Source organism: Centruroides sculpturatus, unplaced genomic scaffold (genome assembly GCF_000671375.1).
Source record: "Centruroides sculpturatus isolate CEXI.00-Female unplaced genomic scaffold, Cexi_2.0 scaffold20, whole genome shotgun sequence".
NCBI lineage: Eukaryota > Metazoa > Arthropoda > Arachnida > Scorpiones > Buthidae > Centruroides > Centruroides sculpturatus.
The window spans coordinates 275,209-298,034 of NW_019384333.1; the positions used below are offsets into that span (position 1 = coordinate 275,209).

At 25.7% G+C, this 22,826-nt stretch overlaps 1 protein-coding gene across 1 annotated transcript in view; it reads left to right on the forward strand.

The window, feature by feature from the left end:
* LOC111630628 (neuroligin-4, X-linked-like) overlaps window positions 1-13,772 on the forward strand; it is a 17,576-nt gene extending 3,804 nt beyond the window's left edge. The window contains exons 2-3 of the mRNA XM_023374761.1: window positions 11,993-12,130; window positions 13,540-13,772. Of these exons, the coding sequence (XP_023230529.1) occupies window positions 11,993-12,130; window positions 13,540-13,751 (350 nt within the window). The 3' untranslated portion in view covers window positions 13,752-13,772. The remainder of the gene's footprint in view (window positions 1-11,992; window positions 12,131-13,539) is intronic.
* The last annotated feature ends 9,054 nt before the right edge of the window (window positions 13,773-22,826 follow it).

Here is a 22,826-nt window from a genome sequence, read left to right on the forward strand (position 1 = left end):
CCCGGGAATATTTATTGCTGGTAAAAATAAATTTATATTTAAAAATATTATTTAAAGTAAAATATTAATAATTAATTTTGTTTAAAATTGAAAATTTAATCTTAAATATTTTAACGAGAAAAATAGAAAAGTTTTCACATTTAATGAGAAAATTGTTTAAAAAAGTACTAAAAATATTGCTTACCAACTGAAAATTCAAATTTTTTTACCTTAAATATTGCTTAATTTAAAGTTTTGTAAATAAAATTGATTCAAATGTTATTTAAGTGACGATTTTTTCAAGTCTTAAACACTCCAAATAATTGCTAGAAATTTTAACATTTATTCATCTCATAAAAAAAAAATAATAATAATAATAACACTAATACAAATCAGCTTTAAAGCAAACAACTCATCTGTATACAAATTAGTAACAGATAAAAACACTCAACGTATTTACGAAAGTAAAAAGTAGTTTGGAAGATAAATCATGTAAGAGATTCAGTAAGTAATTATTGAGAGTGGCAATAAATTTTGGACTAGTCTATTGGTCACAGAAAACAGAGAGATTCTTGGTTAATCACATTTAACATTCTCTGTCATTAACTGTGCTAAAATTGGTCTTTAACTGCATTAATGATTAAGACATGTCTAGAATAATAATGATTAAGCCCAGTTATATCATCTTTCAATTGGAGACAGCAATAATGGCCGTATAGGTAGAAAAGTGTTTGACTTTCACCTGCAGTCTATTCATTATTATATAGTTTTATACGTTCGATATGTGAATATAATTATTTATTAATCACGTAAATTCTATTACGGATATTGAACTTTTTCGAATTTATTATTTAATTCTGTAATTTCTTTAAGAACTTTCGAAGACATTTTTTTTCATTTTTTATATTTGAAAAGGCATTACTGAAATAGCTTCTATAACTAATAAAATATCAAATTGGGTTAGAGTTAATTGTGATTAATTTAGCTAATAATTAATTAAAGGCTCGCTTCTGCTACATTTGTCTCTAGAATATAAAATCTGTGATTTTCTCTTTCGACATATGGCATACCAAATGAAATATTGACATTTGTATGACACTCTCATGATATTTTTTTTCTAACCCGACTTGTTATTAGACTGGAGCCAATATTTAATAAAGCATAATTAACTTTAGTATATGTGATAATTAATTCAAGTAAATTTGCAACGAAAGATATAACATTTTCATTTTTTTATAGAGTATATCACATGATATATTGGCATTTATTCAACAACTTTTTGACATTTTTTTACGATATGTGTATATAAGGAATGATCTCAATAAACAATTAATGAGATTGAATTTATATAAATTACACTCGAATATCGTAAATTTAAATGAATAATTAATTTAAAATTAGTTGAAATTTATCGATAAGATCATATTAGAAATATTTTATATCTGTTAATATGTGAAAAATAATAAATAATAAATACTATTTACTTTAAATACATGATAACATTGATTAATACATGTTAATTTAACTTCAGTAATAATTATAATACCCAAATATAAATGTTTATCAAATCTTTAGGGATTAGTGCAACAAATATTAGTGATACGATCATAAAAATATGTACCAAACATTTAGGAATGAGATATTTAGGCTTCTCCAAATGCTTATCCAAATATAGAAATGCTTAGCAAATATTCATAAAGGAAATGCATACCAAAATATTTAAATAAAACACAATTTCGGGATATTTATGTTCAAAATTTTAGCTTATTTAAAATGATAATATTAATATAGAGTACTAATTTATGTACAGATTGATTCATAAGTGAATGAAACTCCCTTGAAAGAAGAAAATAGATAAAATAATTAATTACAAATGATTTTATAATTATAGGCGGTCCACTGTGAATTATATAAGTAATAAGAAATTCATTTTACAGATGATTGGTTAAAGATACGTTCATTTAATGATGATTGGTTTATGAAATATGAAACGTCTACTGAGATACTCCTACTTAGATACGCCCACTTTTGTTGATATCCGTCTTCGATAAATCGCTATTAAAATATTTTTGTCAATATCTGTAATTTATAATAATAATAATAACACTAATACAAATCAGCTTTAAAGCAAACAACTCATCTGTATACAAATTAGTAACAGATAAAAACACTCAACGTATTTACGAAAGTAAAAAGTAGTTTGGAAGATAAATCATGTAAGAGATTCAGTAAGTAATTATTGAGAGTGGCAATAAATTTTGGACTAGTCTATTGGTCACAGAAAACAGAGAGATTCTTGGTTAATCACATTTAACATTCTCTGTCATTAACTGTGCTAAAATTGGTCTTTAACTGCATTAATGATTAAGACATGTCTAGAATAATAATGATTAAGCCCAGTTATATCATCTTTCAATTGGAGACAGCAATAATGGCCGTATAGGTAGAAAAGTGTTTGACTTTCACCTGCAGTCTATTCATTATTATATAGTTTTATACGTTCGATATGTGAATATAATTATTTATTAATCACGTAAATTCTATTACGGATATTGAACTTTTTCGAATTTATTATTTAATTCTGTAATTTCTTTAAGAACTTTCGAAGACATTTTTTTTCATTTTTTATATTTGAAAAGGCATTACTGAAATAGCTTCTATAACTAATAAAATATCAAATTGGGTTAGAGTTAATTGTGATTAATTTAGCTAATAATTAATTAAAGGCTCGCTTCTGCTACATTTGTCTCTAGAATATAAAATCTGTGATTTTCTCTTTCGACATATGGCATACCAAATGAAATATTGACATTTGTATGACACTCTCATGATATTTTTTTTCTAACCCGACTTGTTATTAGACTGGAGCCAATATTTAATAAAGCATAATTAACTTTAGTATATGTGATAATTAATTCAAGTAAATTTGCAACGAAAGATATAACATTTTCATTTTTTTATAGAGTATATCACATGATATATTGGCATTTATTCAACAACTTTTTGACATTTTTTTACGATATGTGTATATAAGGAATGATCTCAATAAACAATTAATGAGATTGAATTTATATAAATTACACTCGAATATCGTAAATTTAAATGAATAATTAATTTAAAATTAGTTGAAATTTATCGATAAGATCATATTAGAAATATTTTATATCTGTTAATATGTGAAAAATAATAAATAATAAATACTATTTACTTTAAATACATGATAACATTGATTAATACATGTTAATTTAACTTCAGTAATAATTATAATACCCAAATATAAATGTTTATCAAATCTTTAGGGATTAGTGCAACAAATATCAGTGATACGATCATAAAAATATGTACCAAACATTTAGGAATGAGATATTTAGGCTTCTCCAAATGCTTATCCAAATATAGAAATGCTTAGCAAATATTCATAAAGGAAATGCATACCAAAATATTTAAATAAAACACAATTTCGGGATATTTATGTTCAAAATTTTAGCTTATTTAAAATGATAATATTAATATAGAGTACTAATTTATGTACAGATTGATTCATAAGTGAATGAAACTCCCTTGAAAGAAGAAAATAGATAAAATAATTAATTACAAATGATTTTATAATTATAGGCGGTCCACTGTGAATTATATAAGTAATAAGAAATTCATTTTACAGATGATTGGTTAAAGATACGTTCATTTAATGATGATTGGTTTATGAAATATGAAACGTCTACTGAGATACTCCTACTTAGATACGCCCACTTTTGTTGATATCCGTCTTCGATAANTATATATATATATATATTTTCTTATTGTATTTTATGGTAATAATAATATTTATTTATTTATTTTTCCGCTTTAATAAAGTAAGTTTTGAAGTTAAAACAGAGAGGTTATTGGATTTTTCTGATGTAGTTTAATGGAATACTTCTTCATAAACACACACAAACACACACGTATATCTGTGATACTTGTTAAAAACAATACAGTGAAAATCACATTCGGTTTATACGCGATTAAAGTAAAGAAAATATATTTTCTAGATTGAAAAATATCGGTTGCGAATATGTTATTTTACTTTTTATATTTTTATTTTTTTACATAAAAATATATTTTGTTTGTTATTTTTCTTCTCTCTCTCTCTCTCTCCTCCTTTATACACTCCCATCGTAGAGATGACGAATATGCTTTAAAAAAAATCTTGACACAGTCGATAAACTTCAATCAAAATATATATATTTTTGACACTTTATTGACACGTGATATAATTCAGTTAAAGGTCGAAAATTGACTATTTTACAATAATATTTTGATATTTTTTTATTTTTTTTTCGATCGGCGAATAACAATGAAATCTTTGATATCTTGTAGATGTTTTAGGCATCACTTCATTTCCCGGAAGAAATGTCACGCAACATTGACGATTCCTAAATTTATTTGAAGAGTTATACAGAATCGTGACAGTTTTTTACTCCCCTCTTCTATGTTAGAGTTAAAAGTCGAATGCACTGAAAGAAATTACCTGATTTTTTTTTTCTTATATACTTTCTTTTTTTTCCTTCATCCTTTCTTCATCAGATCGAAGAAATACTTTTACTATTAAATGGATCTTTTAATGTGTAATGTAATTAAATTTTGTTATTTTAAGTAGTGATACAAGAAGTTGATTTACATAAAAATTCAACTATGGATATTTTAACTTAGAGAAAAACCATTCGGTATGTGCTTTTCTATTGTCTTCATAAATATAAATTTAATTTTCTACCTTTATATATATATATTTTAAATTCCGTTTCGGATAGAAATTAAAATGTTTGGATATTATGTACAGATTGATTCATAAGTGAATGAAACTCCCTTGAAAGAAGAAAATAGATAAAATAATTAATTACAAATGATTTTATAATTATAGGCGGTCCACTGTGAATTATATAAGTAATAAGAAATTCATTTTACAGATGATTGGTTAAAGATACGTTCATTTAATGATGATTGGTTNTCCAAGTTATTGGTTATATCAGCTTATAAATAATTATATCTGGAACATGCTTGGGTGTTTTTTTCAAAGTCTTCTTTCTTTACAGATTCATGAATTATCAATTCATGCATCACTCATGATGCATGATGTGACATGAAAGTATTAATTTCGTTTCTAAATATATAAAAATGATTTATAAAGACAGCCGATATGAATTTATCTCATAATGCCATTTTTATTGATAATAAATCGATAATTAGTTAATGAATTATCTGCTGTGATTGTCATCATGGAGGAGGAGGAGGAGGAGGAAGAAAAAATAATAATAATAAAAGAATAAAACTAAAGGAAGAGGAAAGTGATTACGTAAACGAATCATAATTTATAAGGATTTATATATAATCAAATATATATTTTTTTATTATTAAATAAATGTATATAAACATGGATTAAATTAGTATACGTGTGAATAAACAAATGGATGGATGTAAAGAAGAAAATTTGATGTTTTTATTTAATGGATTGGTAAGCACACAGATGCTCTTAATTTTAGTACATCATCTTATTTTTTTTTATTTTTTATTTTTCTACTACCCTTTTACAAAAGTAGCCTTGTTTATTTGCCAATTTGGAGTGTTGTAAAGACTTATACAGTTTTGGAGAGATTCTTCTAAATATAGAAAGTTGAAATTTTTTTTCTTTTTCCTTTCTTCTGTTGAAAGGATAGAATCTGAGTCCTATACTTGAATCCACATCATAAACATACGCGTAAGAGAATGTACTTAGAACTGACAGAAGTAAGATAATTTCTAAAAAGACAAACATTTTTGGAAGGATTTCTTTTTAAGATTTATATAAATTGAAATAAGATTATTACACGAACTTGTGCTATGTTTTTATCGTTGAAACTTATGTCACAATCGCTAAAATGCTCTTTATGAATGTTTAAATGTTAGAAATAAAGGGAAAAAAACATTGTAAATTTATTCGTAATAAAACAGTAAACAGAAAATTTTAGATTAAAAATAAAGTAAAATAAATTATAGAAGAAAAAAACCGTTTTTAAGATGTATCTTCGTTATCTAAATTTAAACTTTTCTTATAAACAAGAAAAAAATTTGAAATGTAACTCAAGTACAATTTTAATAGCGCACTTAAACCTTATTAGTGATGTTATTTGAATACAGACGTACAAAAATTCGTGTTTAAATAATACAACTAAGCAAAAATATTCTTCAAATATTTATATCTTATCTGAAATTAAAGAATGTACACAAGTATACATTATCCAAAAAATAAATATGAAAATAAATAGATAACTCTGGTACATTTTTTAATAACATAACCACACTTTCTAAATTAAATTTCTTTCTATTTATTTAAGATTATTTTTTTTTAATTTTACCGAATTTATCTTAATAAATGTACTAAGATAAGTGATTAAGGTATAGCTCGTTCCTCTTCTCAACTAATTCTTCACTCACACGAGCACGCTTGTGTATAATTCTTTAAAAATAAGGTTTAAAGTTATCCTTAAAACAATAGAAACAATTTAATTCATTGCCCGTACCAAGAGTTTAAAAATAAATTTAAGGGGGAAAAAAGTTACGCAGTATATGCATTTGTCTGTTCTTTACTCTGAAGTAATTCAATTTAAAATCATTAAGAAAACAAGAGTTTTTCATGAATATGTATCTAGGATGTATGTAGGTTTTCGCTTGAACTGGCCAAAACTCTATTCTATTGTATGTGAGAAATTTTTGGAATGTTTCCACATAAGAGTAACCCAAGAGAATGCAATGATCGAGAAAGAGAAAACCAATCTTTCATTTCGGGCTCTTTTTTTATTTTTAATTCTTTCTTTATATATTCTTCCATTTTTTTTATTATTATTATTTCTCAAGAAAATAAACAAAATTACAAGAGAAATATTTAATGCATTTACGTAATTATATAATAAAGTTTATTTATTTTAAATAAAAATTCTTTAAATAAAACGTTAGATGCGAATTGATAATTTTTCCTTTACTACATCGAATTAAAATTTCATTACTTTTTGAAAGTTTAAGAAAGGAAAGAAGAAAGAAAGGAAGGTTAAAAAAAATATAATAATACAAGCATTCTAAAGTCATCATTCGGTTAATTAATGATCTGATTTTCATAGTAAAACGTTAAGGTTGTTATTTTAACTTAGACCATCTGTTTTAAAACAACATCTGCTTTTATATACAAACTGCTCTCATAGTTGAAGAAACAAATTTTTACTCTTAAAATTTTCCATCAAATCCTAAAAGTTATTTCATGAATCTTAACAAAAATAAAACAAAATTACAAATCCTAAAAATTTGCATTTATTTCTAAAAATGAACCAATCGGTTTCTTAAGAATAAACTAAATCTTATATATATATTTTTTCTATATATACTTTATATATATATAAATTTTTATTTTTTTATTTTTTCTTTCCTTATTTGATCTCATCTTCTATTGAGAATAGACAATCAGAAAAGCAATTGAAAGAAAATGGCTCATTTTTGTTGTCCAATTTTTAAAACTTTGATTTTGGAAAATCGATTGAAAGAATAATTTTGCAAAAATTTATGATTCCTTTCTCCATTAGGTTATCGTTAGAGATCTAAAAACATTTTGGCAGAGTAACAATTATAAAAAATAAATTTAAGAAGGAAAAAAAAAACATATTTATAAAATGTGATCAGGTAAATTTAAAATTTCAAAAAATTATTTTTTTTTACTATTAAAATTGTATTCTTTCAATTACTTTTTCTAATGAAAATAAACAAAATTTCTTAACATTTGTATTTGTAACATTAAATTTTTTTTTATGTTTTTAAAATTAAAAAAAAAATCATTAATTGGAAAATTAAAGTAAATTTACAGTTAATAAATTAACTAAACTAAGTAAATTTTATGATTTCTTCCCTTCAAATATTCATATCTAATTAATTATACATATTTTTCTACATTTTATACGAGCTGAGATAATATCTTTAAATTTTTAAGTGGAATTAAAGTAATTTTAAATATTAATTCGAGTATAACGCGCAGCGCACTTTTAAAAATGCGTTTTTAACAGCGAAAAAATTAAATAATAATTAAATGTAAATATAGTTTAAAAGAATTTATTAAAGAATAAATAAAAAAATACTTTAAAGTAAAGTATAATTAAGGAAAAATTATAAAATAAGCAGGAAATACTTTAAAATTTTTATAAATTCGAGGTATTCTTTGTTACTTACTTTCGTAAAGATTTACAAAGAGTGACAAAGAATAACTGGAATTTAAGACGAAACACAATTTTAAATTCAAAGTAATACGGTAATAAATTTATAATATAAACTATAATTTATTACTTTTAAAAAAAATTGTAATTTTTCTATATTATACGCTTAAATCAGAGATTTTGGAACCTGATCGTACATGAACCCCCAAGAGGTCAATCTATTTATCTGTGGTAAGGATTTTTGGAGGATCGATGGACAAATTTCCTTTTATTATACTTAAAATAATAATAAAAATGAAAATAATTATCATAAATAATAATTTATTCATATTTTGTATTAGTAAAGAAGGGGGCCAGCGAATTAAATTTAGTTATAGTATAGGCCAATTCGAAAAGTTTGGAAATCTTCGCTCATTTTTAAGCCTTTTTTTTCTATATTAAAATGATATTTTAAAAAATTTCTTTCCGTTCATAATTCAGAAAGAAAAAAAATTTTTTTTTCTTAATTTTTATACAAATTCGCATTATTTTTACTTTGAAAATTTCGTGAAAAATTCTTTAATTTAGAAAATATGAGTTACAATTATTCATAGCTACATTCCTCAAACGTTTTAATTATAAACATAGTTATTTTTTCCCTCTATTCTGCACAAATTTAGTAAATATTTTATACGTATAAAAATAATAAAAATATATTTTAAAAATTTTTGGCAAAATAACAAGTAAAATAATAATATATTTTAAAAAATGATCAGTTAAGTTAACATCTTTAAAAAATATATATATAATTTTTTAATATTAAATTATCTCCTTTCAGAAAATTTCTTCATTGCTTATAAATTGTATAAAGAAAAATTTTTAATTTTTATAGAAATTTTAAGAGAATTTTTTTAAAATTTTATTTTATTTGTGAAAACCAATAACAATTGATTATTTTAAATGAATTAAGTAAATTTCAATTACTCCTCCTCCTCAAACATTCGTTTCTAATTAGTAATATACAAATTTTTCTGTTCCTGACACAAATCGAACAATTGTTTTTACACATTCGAACAGAAAAATAAATAAACCTTAAAAAAAATTTTTTTCTTTTTTGTCACAGTCACAATTAGAACGATCTGATAAAGTTTCTTCTCTCAAAAAAAATTCTTTAATATTAAATTAGTCTTTCAGTGAAGATAAACGAATTTCTTATACTATAAAGCTAAAAAGAAAGTTTTAATTTTTATTAAAATATTTGTAATTTTGTTTATTATTTTTTTTATACCTCGTGAAGAAAAAAAAATTTAATATATTTTTTTGATATATTTAAAGAAATAGAAAAAAATATATAAATATGACTTAATCTATAAATAAATTAAGCAAATTTTAATTTCTTTCTCCAAACATTCCATGTAATTAGTAAATATGTACAGTACATTTTCCCGTTCTTTACACGAATTGAATGAATGTTTTTACCCTTTTATCAATCAGAAAAATACAAATAATGAAAAATATCTGTTTATTTTTTTTTTGAAAATATTATTACTTTTTTCCCCCTCTTGTTGTTTAAAGAAAATTCGTGTTCTGAATTTTTATAATTTCCGATAAATAGTTTCATCACGTATTTTCTGATTTTTGTAAATATCCTCTTTTTTTTTCTTTTCTCTTCTCCTCCTTTTTTACACGATTAAATATAAGTTTTCAATACTTAAACTACTTTATTCGATTTTAATTTTACATTTATCCCCCCTTTACAAACAAAATTTTACTTTTATAACTTTTTGAATAGTTTCCATATATCAATTTTGTCAGATGTTTTTGATCGATTAAACAGTCACAATGTAAACGATCTAGCAATAAAGATATAAAAGAATTTTGTCAATATTTGATTTTTATAAAGAAAAATAACCAAAAATGTATTTTAAATAATTAAATTTTAATACTCTTTAAACAAAAAAAAAAGAAACATTACCAATTCCTATACATACATAGCTGTGCTGTACTTAAATAGATTTTCCTCTTAAGGATACGTATATTTAATATTTATTATAAGGTATTAATGGATAAAAATCGAAAAAAAAATATTATGTATAATTTAATATTAAAGTTTAAACTTTGTAATAATTTAATATAGAAATTGTCAGATGATAGATTTCCACAGCGATTCTAGAACCTTGAAACTACTAAAATTCGATTCTAGAAAGTTTAGGTAGACTATCAACAACTAACAACTTCCACTAATTAATTCACTGTAAATTGTCTAACATTTGTTTACCACTTAAATATGCTAAATCGGTACTAAGATAAGCATAAATTAAAATTTATTACAGAGTAAAATGTTTCGTATGCAAGAAAAGCCATTTAAAAAACTTTTATAGCTACAATATTTCCTCCTGGAGAAGAAAGAGAGAGAGAGAAAAAAAAAGTGTAATTTGTAACAAATTTAAAGAAGATAGTTTCAGAAATTCCAGAATTTAGAAAAATTTTTAATTCAATTTAAAAAAATAAATAATAAAATTTTTCGCCTATTAAACTACAGAAATTTTATTAATTAATTAATAAAATTTGAAGTTTAAAGTATGTTTACCCATTTATATATACTAAATCTTTACTTATAAAAGCATAAATTAGAATTTATTACCTGATTTAGCGTTGTTTATGTGATAAAAATAAGAAACTATTTTATAGTTACTATGAAATTTTATATATATATATTTAAAAAAAGACAAATAAAATAGCCGAGTTAACAAATTTAAAGCCAATCAGATAAGATTCCAAACAAATTTCGTGGACTAGAAATCTACTAAAATTCGATTCTAGAAAGTTTTCCATCGATTAACTAACTAAAATTGCACTAATTAATTCAGTGTAAATTGTTTAAGGTTTGTTTACCCACTCACACACGATTTAATCCAATTTTATTATGAATTTTATGAAGAGGTTTCTATGTTAAGTTTATAATTTAAACTTTGATTAAAAGTAAAAGTTTTAATAAATAAAACAAAAGGGAATAAATTACTTTATGTTGGTATTTGATAACGTTACCCCATAGTAGAAAAGTTGATGGGTCATCAACTTGTCCACCGAAAAAAAAGATAGACAAGGTGATGGTCTCTTCGGGACATTTAATGTCTCGGGATATATTTTAGGAATTCGCATGATGGGATCAAATGTGAAATTGTCGACGTAATTGGAATAAATGTGATATATCTTATAAATTTTCTTAAACTTCTCCAGTTTATAAATCACGTATGAAGATCACATTTATACCATTAATCACCCTGTTATCTAGCAGCAGACTATAAGAATGACGTCGTGGACTTTTTCGAAAGAATAAAAATTTTCCAATCTCTTTATAGATTTTTATGTCTATTTGGAATAGAAGAGAATAATTTTATTATTTTTTTCCTGTTTTCTTATGTTTCGATTTAAAATTAGCTCTATTTGGAGACTATTCTTAGAGTGATTGAATAAGAAAAACAGGCCAATGACTGATAACGGTCTGCAATGCATTGGAGTAGAAAAAAAAATTCAATGGTAGTTGTTGCTTCCAGTAAAGTAATCTATAAGACAACATCTACAGTCTAATTTCGATGTGGATTGCGGAAACTCAAATGGGATGAACGTTAAAGGCAGAGAAAAACTACTAAAATTCTTCTCTTTCTTTTCTACTAATCCGTCGAGAGTGATGCAAGAAATATTATATGGACCTATTGTAATGCATAATTCATTTAAATTAACTATAAAGAAAGTTAAGGACGTTACTCTTTTATCTATTCTACTTTTTATTCTGATATTATTAATATGTTTGTTTGTTATTTTAGCTAATAAACTCCCCGTAATGGTTTACATACACGGTGAATCGTACGAATGGAATTCTGGCAATCCATATGATGGTAGTGTACTGGCAAGCTATGGGCTGGTAGTGGTTGTCACCATAAACTACAGACTTGGAGTGTTAGGTAAGGATTTCTCATGTTTGTTTACCATTAAACAAACTTACAGTTATAATAAATAAGCGGTTTTAATACAAAACAAAATGAACTTTAGTAAGGATTATCTTCTTAATGCATAACGCTCTCAAAGACATTAAAGAGTATCGATTGGCGAGTTTTTTCAGTAGTTTAAGATTAATAAATATAAACAGTATAAAATATATAATTTATAAAGTTAAATAGGCAGATTTTCTTCCATTTAAAATTATTTTATAACTGAGTTAATTAAGGAATTTTTATGCAGCTTCGTTAATCGAAAATTTGTATTTGAGCGCGCCTATCTTCAGTTAAATTCTCTATCTACTTGGAAAAAAGTAAAGCTGATAATAATATTTTTTTTACCGGGAAAGATACATGCATAGTCATCATTTCCGTTATAGAATGGATAATGCCGCGTAATTAGTGATTATTGGATAATGCATTTAATGACCGTTGAAGTCTTTCTATAAATGAATTGTTTTCGAGACTTACTCAGCTATTCTATACACAGAAATAAAATTCGTTTAATAACAGTTAATTAAATAAATGACAAAATTAGACGACTATCGAGTAGTATAAATATAATACGAAAGGAATACAATTAACTTTCCTTTTGCCATTTTTCCAGACGTGACCTCTCTCTATATTTAGGGTCTTGTATATCACTGTGAGTGGCAAACGATATGCTAATGGTATTGTACGTTGACATGTAGTGTTGTGTGAGGGAGAGAAAATTCCGTATGGTATCGATTTATCGCAAGAATTCAATAATTTATGCAGATTTGAAGCCGCTGGGTATCTACTCAGAACACAAATTGCTAGTTTCTAGAGATACAAGTATCGACAGAATCATCGACAAACTGATCAAGAAACGAATAAAGAAAGAAAGAAGAAGAAAATCCAAATACTTCTTTTTATTTTCTGACATCTTCAGTCGCCGGTTGACAAGTAAAAGTGTTGCAGGTGTTGATTCTTGTGGCGTTAAAACGAAACTTACTTTGAGTACAGAAAACGTCGTTTAATGATTCTTCTTTTTTCCTGTTTTTTTCTTTTTTTTTATAAATAAAAGAAAAAGTCACAACCGAGTAGAAAGATCGATTAATGATGTAAAATGTCAACGCCACAAATCTTTTCTAATTTATTCACTTTTTTCTTTATCAAGTGTGTTTTCTGTATCCTGAAACAATTACTGACGTGTTCATTGTGAACATTACTTTAAAGAATCTACTGAAGAACTTTTCCCCTCTTCTTCCCTCTGATGACTCTCTAAAGTTTCATTGTGTCAATTATTTCATTGTTCGCGTGCATTTTCGACATTTTTATTCTCGCTGGCCGAGTTTTATATGCAGATTTATATATATTTCTACGAATGATCCATTAAATAATATCATTTTTAGGATTTCTTCCTTCGTTGGATAATTCTGCGCGGGGTAATTATGGTTTGATGGATCAAGTGGCCGCTCTTCATTGGATACAAGAGAATATTGGAGGTTTCGGTGGGGATCCTCGAAATGTTACGGTTTTTGGACATGATTATGGAGCAGCCTGCACTAACTTTTTAATGATTTCTCCTATGGCCAGAGGTAACATGTATACAGATTTTATATGAAGTAATAATCAGTACGTGAGTAATAATCCGCATTTTTAAAGAAAATAAATATGTAAATATGAAAGAACTTTTATTTATAATTCATTATTTATTCTTCTTAAATCATAAAATGTATATTTTTTACTTTCTTATAATAAAAACCGTTAATTTAGTATAAAATCTTACGCAATTAAATAAATTTAATAACATATATCGAAAATAGAAAAATAATAAAAGTAATAATTTTAACTCGCGTTTTACTTCTTTATCATGCAAATTATTGTAAATTAAAATTAATTATTTAAATAAAAGAATATTTTTTTTTAAAAGAATGAATTAAAGAGAAAGGAACACAGAAAAATTTTTTTCCGAATATTTTACATTTTAATAATTGAATAAATAAATGTTTAAAGAGAAATTATTGATGTTTGCAAAGGAATTAATTTTTCATCGTTGAGGAAAAATTGTATTTTTCTTGAGTTAATTTCAATAGAATGATAAATCTTTTCTTAACATTTAAAAATTTTATACGTAATTTTACTTTTGTTATCACTACGTAAATCTTATAAATGATAAAGATGTATGTCTATAACATTGACTTATATGTTATTTTTACATACATTTTTAGTGAATTTTATTAAGATTATTGTCCTTTATACATATAAAATTTATTATTTACAAGTTATTCTCTTATTTATTATATGTTTAGTTATTCATACATGCATTATAGTTTCGAATAAAAGTATAATAATAATCATATATATAAAATACGATAAAAATTCTACGCAGATATATAAATTTAATTTATTTATTTAATAAGTATATAAATAAAATATAAAATTACATATTTTTTTGAATATTTCTTTTATTATTAATGCCTTATCATTAAAAGCTTGGTTTTATAAGTCGCTGGAAGCGATGAAATATTTTTCATGGCGAAAATAAGTTATTTGATTCCATCGAGTATAATAAATTATACATTTTAAAATCATATATTTAAAATTACAATTAAAATTTTCCGCTCTAAATCTCGTAGTTTCATCATTTTCAATTAATTTATGGATAAGTATCAGAGACCAAATGTTATTTGATATATTTAAAGTTCGAAATTAATGTGGTTGTCGGTAGAAAAAAAGGAAAAATCTCTATCTAGATGAGTTCTAGATTACATGCACTTATCTCGTACAGTCTATCATATCATAGTGAAGATACGAATCAAGTTGTTAAGTAATAATAAAAGATAAAAAGATTGGAAGAGTCTCATTGAACTTTATATATAAAGTTAGGAAGAATAAGTTATAATGAAAATTATATACTAAGAAAATGCCATAAAGTTAAAGTAAATAATCCATTAAGCAATTGCATTACGTAATTACATTAATTAATAAGCGTTAAATTTAATTAAAATTAAAAATATGTTTTCGCCATAAGCCATAAACATTTCTCATATTCTGTAAATTATAAGTGAACTTATTAAGTTTTGTTTGCATGAAACAATATCTGTACCTTAATTTGTGACATTTAAGCAAATTTACATAGCGCATGAGGTATTGGTCTGTTAATTACAAAGCATGATCAATATCTCATTATATATAAACCATATATACATGTATACACTTGTATATATATATTAATAATACTTCCTATAAAAATAATTTTATTCGATTTTATGAGAAATTTTTCACATAAATCTCATTGAAAATATATCAAATTATTTTTGCACATTATTAAAAAAAAATTGATTTATATTATCGAAAATTTTAAGAAAAATTCAAAATACGATATTATTACGTCATTTCCGTTTAGAGAATAACGTTTGAAATTCAATATTACTCTTGACTGTCGAAGGAAAAATTTATGACGTTAGCTTTATAACGTCACGATTGTATCCTTTCCTTTTCTCTGTTTCCTGTTGGATGGAAAATAATAAAAAAAAAAATCACTTTTTTAAAAAGAATGAAATTTGATGAGTTACAGACACGATATTTATTCACGTATGTGACGTAATAATTAAAGCAATAAAAACGAAAACGTAACTCTTGTTGATAATACATTGTTACGTCTCTGTTACAAAACGAAACATTCATTCGTAAATTGTAATAAGAAATAAGTAATAAAACTGTGATATAATATTTTGTAATAATTGCTTTCGTTTGGAGTAAATTTACATTTTGTTCTGTTTTATGTCATATTTATATTCGATTATTATCATGTGTGCGTTGTAAATTACGAATACGAAATGTTCAAATGTTCTCATTTAATGAGAAACACGTTTGATTTTATTACGTCATTGTTTACGTCATAAAATAAAATATCAGTGACATAATCATAGAAAGTAATTATTACGTCACTGATTTATCGAAAGTAATTATTACGCAATAAAGCAAACAATGTATTTACTAATTATTACGTCAACTAATTTATAAAAAGTTTGTAATACGCAACAATTGTAAACAAGGCGCTTACTAATTATTACGTCACTGATTTACAAAATGCTATTATTACGCAATAAAGTAAGCAAGTATGGCTTTTAATTATTGCATCACTAATTTTTCCGTACGTAACTCTCACGCAATAAAAATGACGTAATAAACGAGTTGCATAAAAGCATTATTACGTCACTGATTTTCCAATATGTAACTACTTCGCAATAAAAGTGACGTAATAAAACATTTTTGGCAAGCATATTGTTACGCTATAAATTGTTTGATTGTACGTAATAGTTAAATAAGTATTCGTTTTCGTTACGTAATAATACGATAAAAAAAATCTTTTTACTAGAAAATGTTGTTAATTTGAATTATTTTAAGTAAATTTTTAATTAATTAAACAATTAAAAATTGTAATCACTTGTTAATTATTTTTAAAAAGTCAGTGTTTTAAGTCAATATAAGTAAATTTAATTGTTTTTCTCCCTCATTTCAGGGATTATATTAGTAAAAGTTAGAAAGCAAAGTTAACAGTTAAAACAAAGAATAAATTGATGATAATTTATAGTTTCACACATTTGTTTTAATCCAAGATAATTTAAGTAATGTATATCATTACTCAAGAGGATTTAATTAAAAGTAAAAATAAATTAAAACTTTCAGTTGTCAGTACGTTAGAAAAAAAAAGAATGAAACGTTGGTGTAATATTAGAAAATTGTATTCAGTTGTATGATAGCAATAAAATAAATTTATATAAATTTCAAAGGGAAATTAGGAGGATGCATAAATTTTTAGATTTTTATAGGGAAAAAAATAAGTTATTAACGATGTAATAAATTAATGCTATTCAAGGATTAACTAACAGAAAATTCACGTAATATTTTAATAGTGTAAAGATACATTTTACTTTTGTTCTTTATACGAAGTTTATTCACATTTTTACTTGTCCAGTTGTTATATACAGTATATAAAAGGGAAAGTATGGCGATAGGTCAAAAAGTTACTCCTCCCCCGAAAATTTTTTACATTTCTGGACTGGAGGAACTTTAAAATTCATAAAACATTGGGTTTTTTTTGTTTGTTAGTGTATGGGGCACAATTTTGTTTACCCATTTTTGAAGCTGAATAACTCCTGTTATTTTTATTGAAAATTTTTGTAATTTTACGCGGTGGTTTATGTATTACTCGGAGATGTTTTTAGAAATTTTCAGAAAAATCGGACCGTTTATTCGGGAGATATGGCCTACACTTTAACATCTTCCGAACCAATGTGAAGACATGTTAAGGTAATGATAGCACTTATTATATGAAAAGAAATAAATAACGTTTAGCAATAATGGTGCCAGCTTTTTTAAATTTATAATTTTTATATTTTTACTTAAGAAGAAGTTGCATTTTATTTGAAAATTATCCATTTATTCTATTAAACTGGTAACTTCGAATCACTGGAGAGTCATCGTTTTACTGAAGAACAAACTCATTCCAATTAGATTATTCTATTAAAATGACTAAAAATTAATTATTTCTAGTTTTAATTTAATATTACTTTTAACTAATGTAAAGATAATAGAAAAAGTAATGTATAGTTTCACGTCAACTTGACGTCATTTCGACGCTTTCTCATTACAGTAATCGGGTAAAAATGGCGTCAAATTGACGTAAAAATACGCACTATTCTAAAAAATAAATCTTATACACCTAACAGCTATATTGTAATATACAGAAATATACGCAAAGGTATAATCTGTTAAAGTGAAAAAGGAATGAGATAGGGGAAAAAAAAGTAAGAGGACTTTGGAGATAAAAAGAATATGGAGTCCCTGAGCGCTTGCATGCTCCATCCCCAAGATAGATCAACTTTAAAAGTGGGGCTGATCTATCCTGGGGATGGCGAAGAAGCAAGTCATTAGAAGTATTTGAAATATAGGGTTAAAAATTTTATAGTTATATTATTTATTATTATACAATACGGATCTAGCAAAAGCTTTTATATATCCAACATAACTAGACTTTAATCACGACCCCCACGTAATGAAGTAAATATTATTATTATTGCCTATATATATAAGCATATTATAAAATAATGTACGTATATAATGGGAAAATGTCAGGCAAAACTTTTGATAATTGACTTTTACCATAAACACACAATGGGCAGCCTTATTAGTCCTCACTTACATTTATTATAATTGGGAGCTTAACTACGTGGCTGGATAACTACTGGGCAAGTAAATAAAATTATTAAACACTGATATTTAGTCACGGGTTCGAACCCGACCAACGGACTGGTCTCGTGGAGTTTTCTACATTTTCTTCCATGTCTAACACTTAAATAGAGACAGTTTCTCATAGAAAGTCCCTTTCGCATGAGCTTCTTGTCTTACTTCATCAATCCAACCCCTCATCTCGCAATTATCTAGGAGTTGAGACAAACCTTTTATCAAATGAAACTTGACGATGAAACTACTGCAAACACACAATTAAGGTATTATTTTACTGTATAATTTTATGGAAATTTTTAACCAATTTTTTTTATATCTTACGTTTGTAATTGCTCTTTAGCCATTAATTATATTTCTCTAATTTATCATAAGTTATTTTATTTATCTCTTTACATTCTGTTTAAGAAAACCTGGAAAACCGGTCGTCGGGTGCGAACTCGTGACCAACTAGTAGTGGTTTTCACTGACGTGAAGCGAAAGCAAGTTTATGGCTGGTGTTTCACTTTGCATCCCTTGTTAAATTTGATTATTTATCCACTTCACGACGAGAGCTCGTTACCAGAATCAGTAGAATTTCCAGGATAATTCCTCTTATTATTTATGTTGTTGTACAACTCGTGCTTTCATCCTGACGAAAAAAAGAATCGATCCTGTGTTGATCTGAGTCTTAGTGGCTCTTAATGCGGCCGCTACTTTAGCGATTTCTGTCTCTAGAGAAATGGCAAAGAAACTCTTCAAGCTAAGTTTCATCTCTTATACGTCCCACTTATTCCATACTTTGATACTCTTTCATAATAATAAGTTACAGTTTCTTAAGTTCATTCCGATATCAAAGGAAAGTGGAATGTTCTTGCATATCTTAGAACGATGGCTTCGCCCCCTAAAATTCAGTCTAAAAGTAAATAAGTGGCATGTTGTAGATAAAAAAAAATGTATAAAGTGAGTTTTCCTATATTTTCTTGTGTTATAAACAGGACTTTCGAGAGTTTGTACGGGGTAGAGAGGGCCTCTTTTGAGCCCTTTTTGCTTTTTGTTTAGCAAATAAAACAAAAACCTACCTAAAACGAAATTATTATTCGTAACGAACCGATTTTCTAGGTTAAAAAAACCCGTGCAGGACGGAAACCTGCCAAATTAAAAAATAATATTGGGTACCGTGCGATTCCGCTTTAGACAGGTTTCACTATATATATATAGGTTTCACTATATATATAGGTTTCACTATATATATAGGTTTCTTTATTAATCAAAAGCATATTTAAAGATTTTATTATGAAAAAATTATTCAATTTTTAGGGTACGAACCACACTTTTTCCTATAAACGGCTGGGGATTATTCCCCAAGTCCGGAGAATACTTGTGGTTTCGAAGTATTTTTCGAGCTTGGGGAAAAATCTCTAGCAATCTTCTAGACATTACTGCTTATAAACATTCATATTTTATAATTACAAAGTTTAAAATTAGAAAATTATATTCTATATTTTTAGGTAGATTTATTTTGATATTTTCTCGAACTTATACTATTTGTTTCATTTTATTGATCTCTCATGCAGTTCAATTTATTTAAAAAAATATATATATTTGCTTATAAATTATATATTCTCTTAATATAAACTCTAAAAGCTTTAAAAAATTCCATTTTACATTTTTTTTCTTGTTAAAATATATTTTAGACGTTAGAATCAACGTACAGTACGGAAGGTTTAATTCCTAAATAATTTAAATTAATTCGTTTACTTTTCAGAATATTTATATAAATTATCTTATTTTTAAGCCATAAATTAATTAATTTTTAATCGTTTTTTTAATCATAATTAATTAAGGAAATTTTTAAGACGTTAATTTAATTTATTTACCTTTCAGAATATGAATTAACAGTATATAAATAACATACCAACGGTTTATAGTCTTAAACCATTTTAAAACCCATTAATTATGTGATTTTCTTAAACGTTTAATCACTAATTTCTAAAATGTACATATATAAAAATTATCTTATAAAATTTCAATTAAACTGAATTAAAACGTGAAGCACAGAATCGTTTTCTCAGGGGTCCTCCCTATTATAAGATTTACTCGATGCTTGTGTGGGTAAATTCTCATTAAAAAAAGAAAGTGGAATCGCAATTTATTACCGAATTATTCATGTAGGATGGGCCTCTCTAAGCTTGTTAATCGGCACGTGTGTTAAATATAAGGTGGAGCCTCTCTCAAGTATAAAATGATGCCGTTCTCAACTTGTATTTAAGGACTTTTTCAACTTTTTATTTGAACTTCTCTCAATTGTATGATCCTCTGTCTCTCTCAATTTGTAATTATGACCTCTTTCAACTGTAATCAGGACTATTCAATTTGTAATCAGATTCTCTCAACTTGTAATCAGATCCTCTCAACTTGTAATCAGATCCTCTGAACTTGTAATCAGATCCTCTCAACTTGTAATCAGGCCCTCTCAACTTGTAATCAGGCCCTCTCAACTTGTAATCAGATCCTCTCAACTTGTAATCAGATCCTCTCAACTTGTAATCAGATCCTCTCAACTTGTAATCAGATCCTCTCAACTTGTAATCAGATCCTCTCAACTTGTAATCAGATCCTCTCAACTTGTAATCAGATCCTCTCAACTTGTAATCAGATCCTCTCAACTTGTAATCAGATCCTCTCAACTTGTAATCAGATCCTCTGAACTTGTAATCAGACCCTCTCAACTTGTAATCAGGCCCTCTCAACTTGTAATCAGGCCCTCTCAACTTGTAATCAGATCCTCTCAACTTGTAATCAGATCCTCTCAACTTGTAATCAGATCCTCTCAACTTTAATCAGATCCTCTCAATTTGTAATTAGATCCTCTCAACTTTAATCAGATCCTCTCAATTTGTAATCAGATCCTCTCAACTTTAATCAGATCCTCTCAATTTGTAATCAGATCCTCTCAACTTTAATCAGATCCTCTCAATTTGTAATTAGATCCTCTCAACTTTAATCAGATCCTCTCAAATTGTAATCAGATCCTCTCAACTTTAATCAGATCCTCTCAACTTGTAATCAGATTTTCTCAACTTTAATCAGATCCTCTCAACTTTAATCAGATCCTCTCAATTTGTAATTAGATCCTCTCAACTTTAATCAGATCCTCTCAATTTGTAATTAGATCCTCTCAACTTTAATCAGATCCTCTCAACTTGTAATCAGATCCTTTCAACTTGTAATCGGGATTCCTTCTGAACTTGTAATTAAGATCCTTCTCAACTGTAATTAGGATTCTTCTTAACTTGTAATCATGGTCTCTTTTGACCTGAAAAAGGTAATTATAAGTAACCTTTCTAAACTTTAAAGCTTTTAATTAAACGTGAACAAAAAAACAAAATTACTAATTTTTCAACATTTAATTTATTAGAAACAAATATATTTAACATCATATTTATGTAAAGAAAAATTAATAATTGAATTTTAATGAAAGTATTATAGATTTGAATAAATTTTTAAATTAAATGAAAAGCGTAACTCAAATTCAAAAGATAAATAAAAATAAATAATTAAATACTAAACTGTTAAATAAATATTTATATTTAACATCTCCAAGTAAAAATAATTCGTACAAAATTAAATAATTTCATAAATTAAAATTGATCCTTTAATTAGAATTAAGAACGAAACTTATAATTTAATGCTGAATATTTGGCCCTTACATATAATTATTATTACTTACAATTTAACTAAAAATTTATAACTTTATATAAATTCTAGAAAGCTTCCTAATTAAATTTAATCGAATGATAACGATAATTCTAAATTTGTATAAAGTTTCGAAGTGAAATTAAGTTTTAAAAGGGTTTTATCTACTAGACCACAAGATGTTTGGTGGTTTTAACCATTCGCCCACAAAGTGAGGCAAGAATCCACGGTGATTTTATCCATTTCCATAGTTTCATGCTTACAGAGACGGAAAGAAATACATTTTTCGTGATTATTTAACCCTTATTAAAAGGGAAAAAATTAATAAATTGATTTAATTCCGTACATAATTTCCTAAAAAATTAATTTATTCAGGTATCGAACGAAGTTTTCAATAGAATAAATGCAAATTTATCGTATTTAAAAGGTATTCCTGCTGACTATACACTGCAAAATATTATTTGTACTCCATACTTAAAATTCTTTCGACTGTATTTATCATAAGGTATTGAACATGTTATAAAATTCCGAAAAAGTTTAAGTCTTGCGAACACAGAAAAAAACAGCCAACTCTTTAAAATAGTTTTATAGCATGCGTGCGAAAAAATATTCTTTAAATCGAATACTATCGATGAAAAAAGCACTATTTTTAGGAAAAATATACCTTTNTTTAATCAGATCCTCTCAACTTTAATCAGATCCTCTCAATTTGTAATTAGATCCTCTCAACTTTAATCAGATCCTCTCAATTTGTAATTAGATCCTCTCA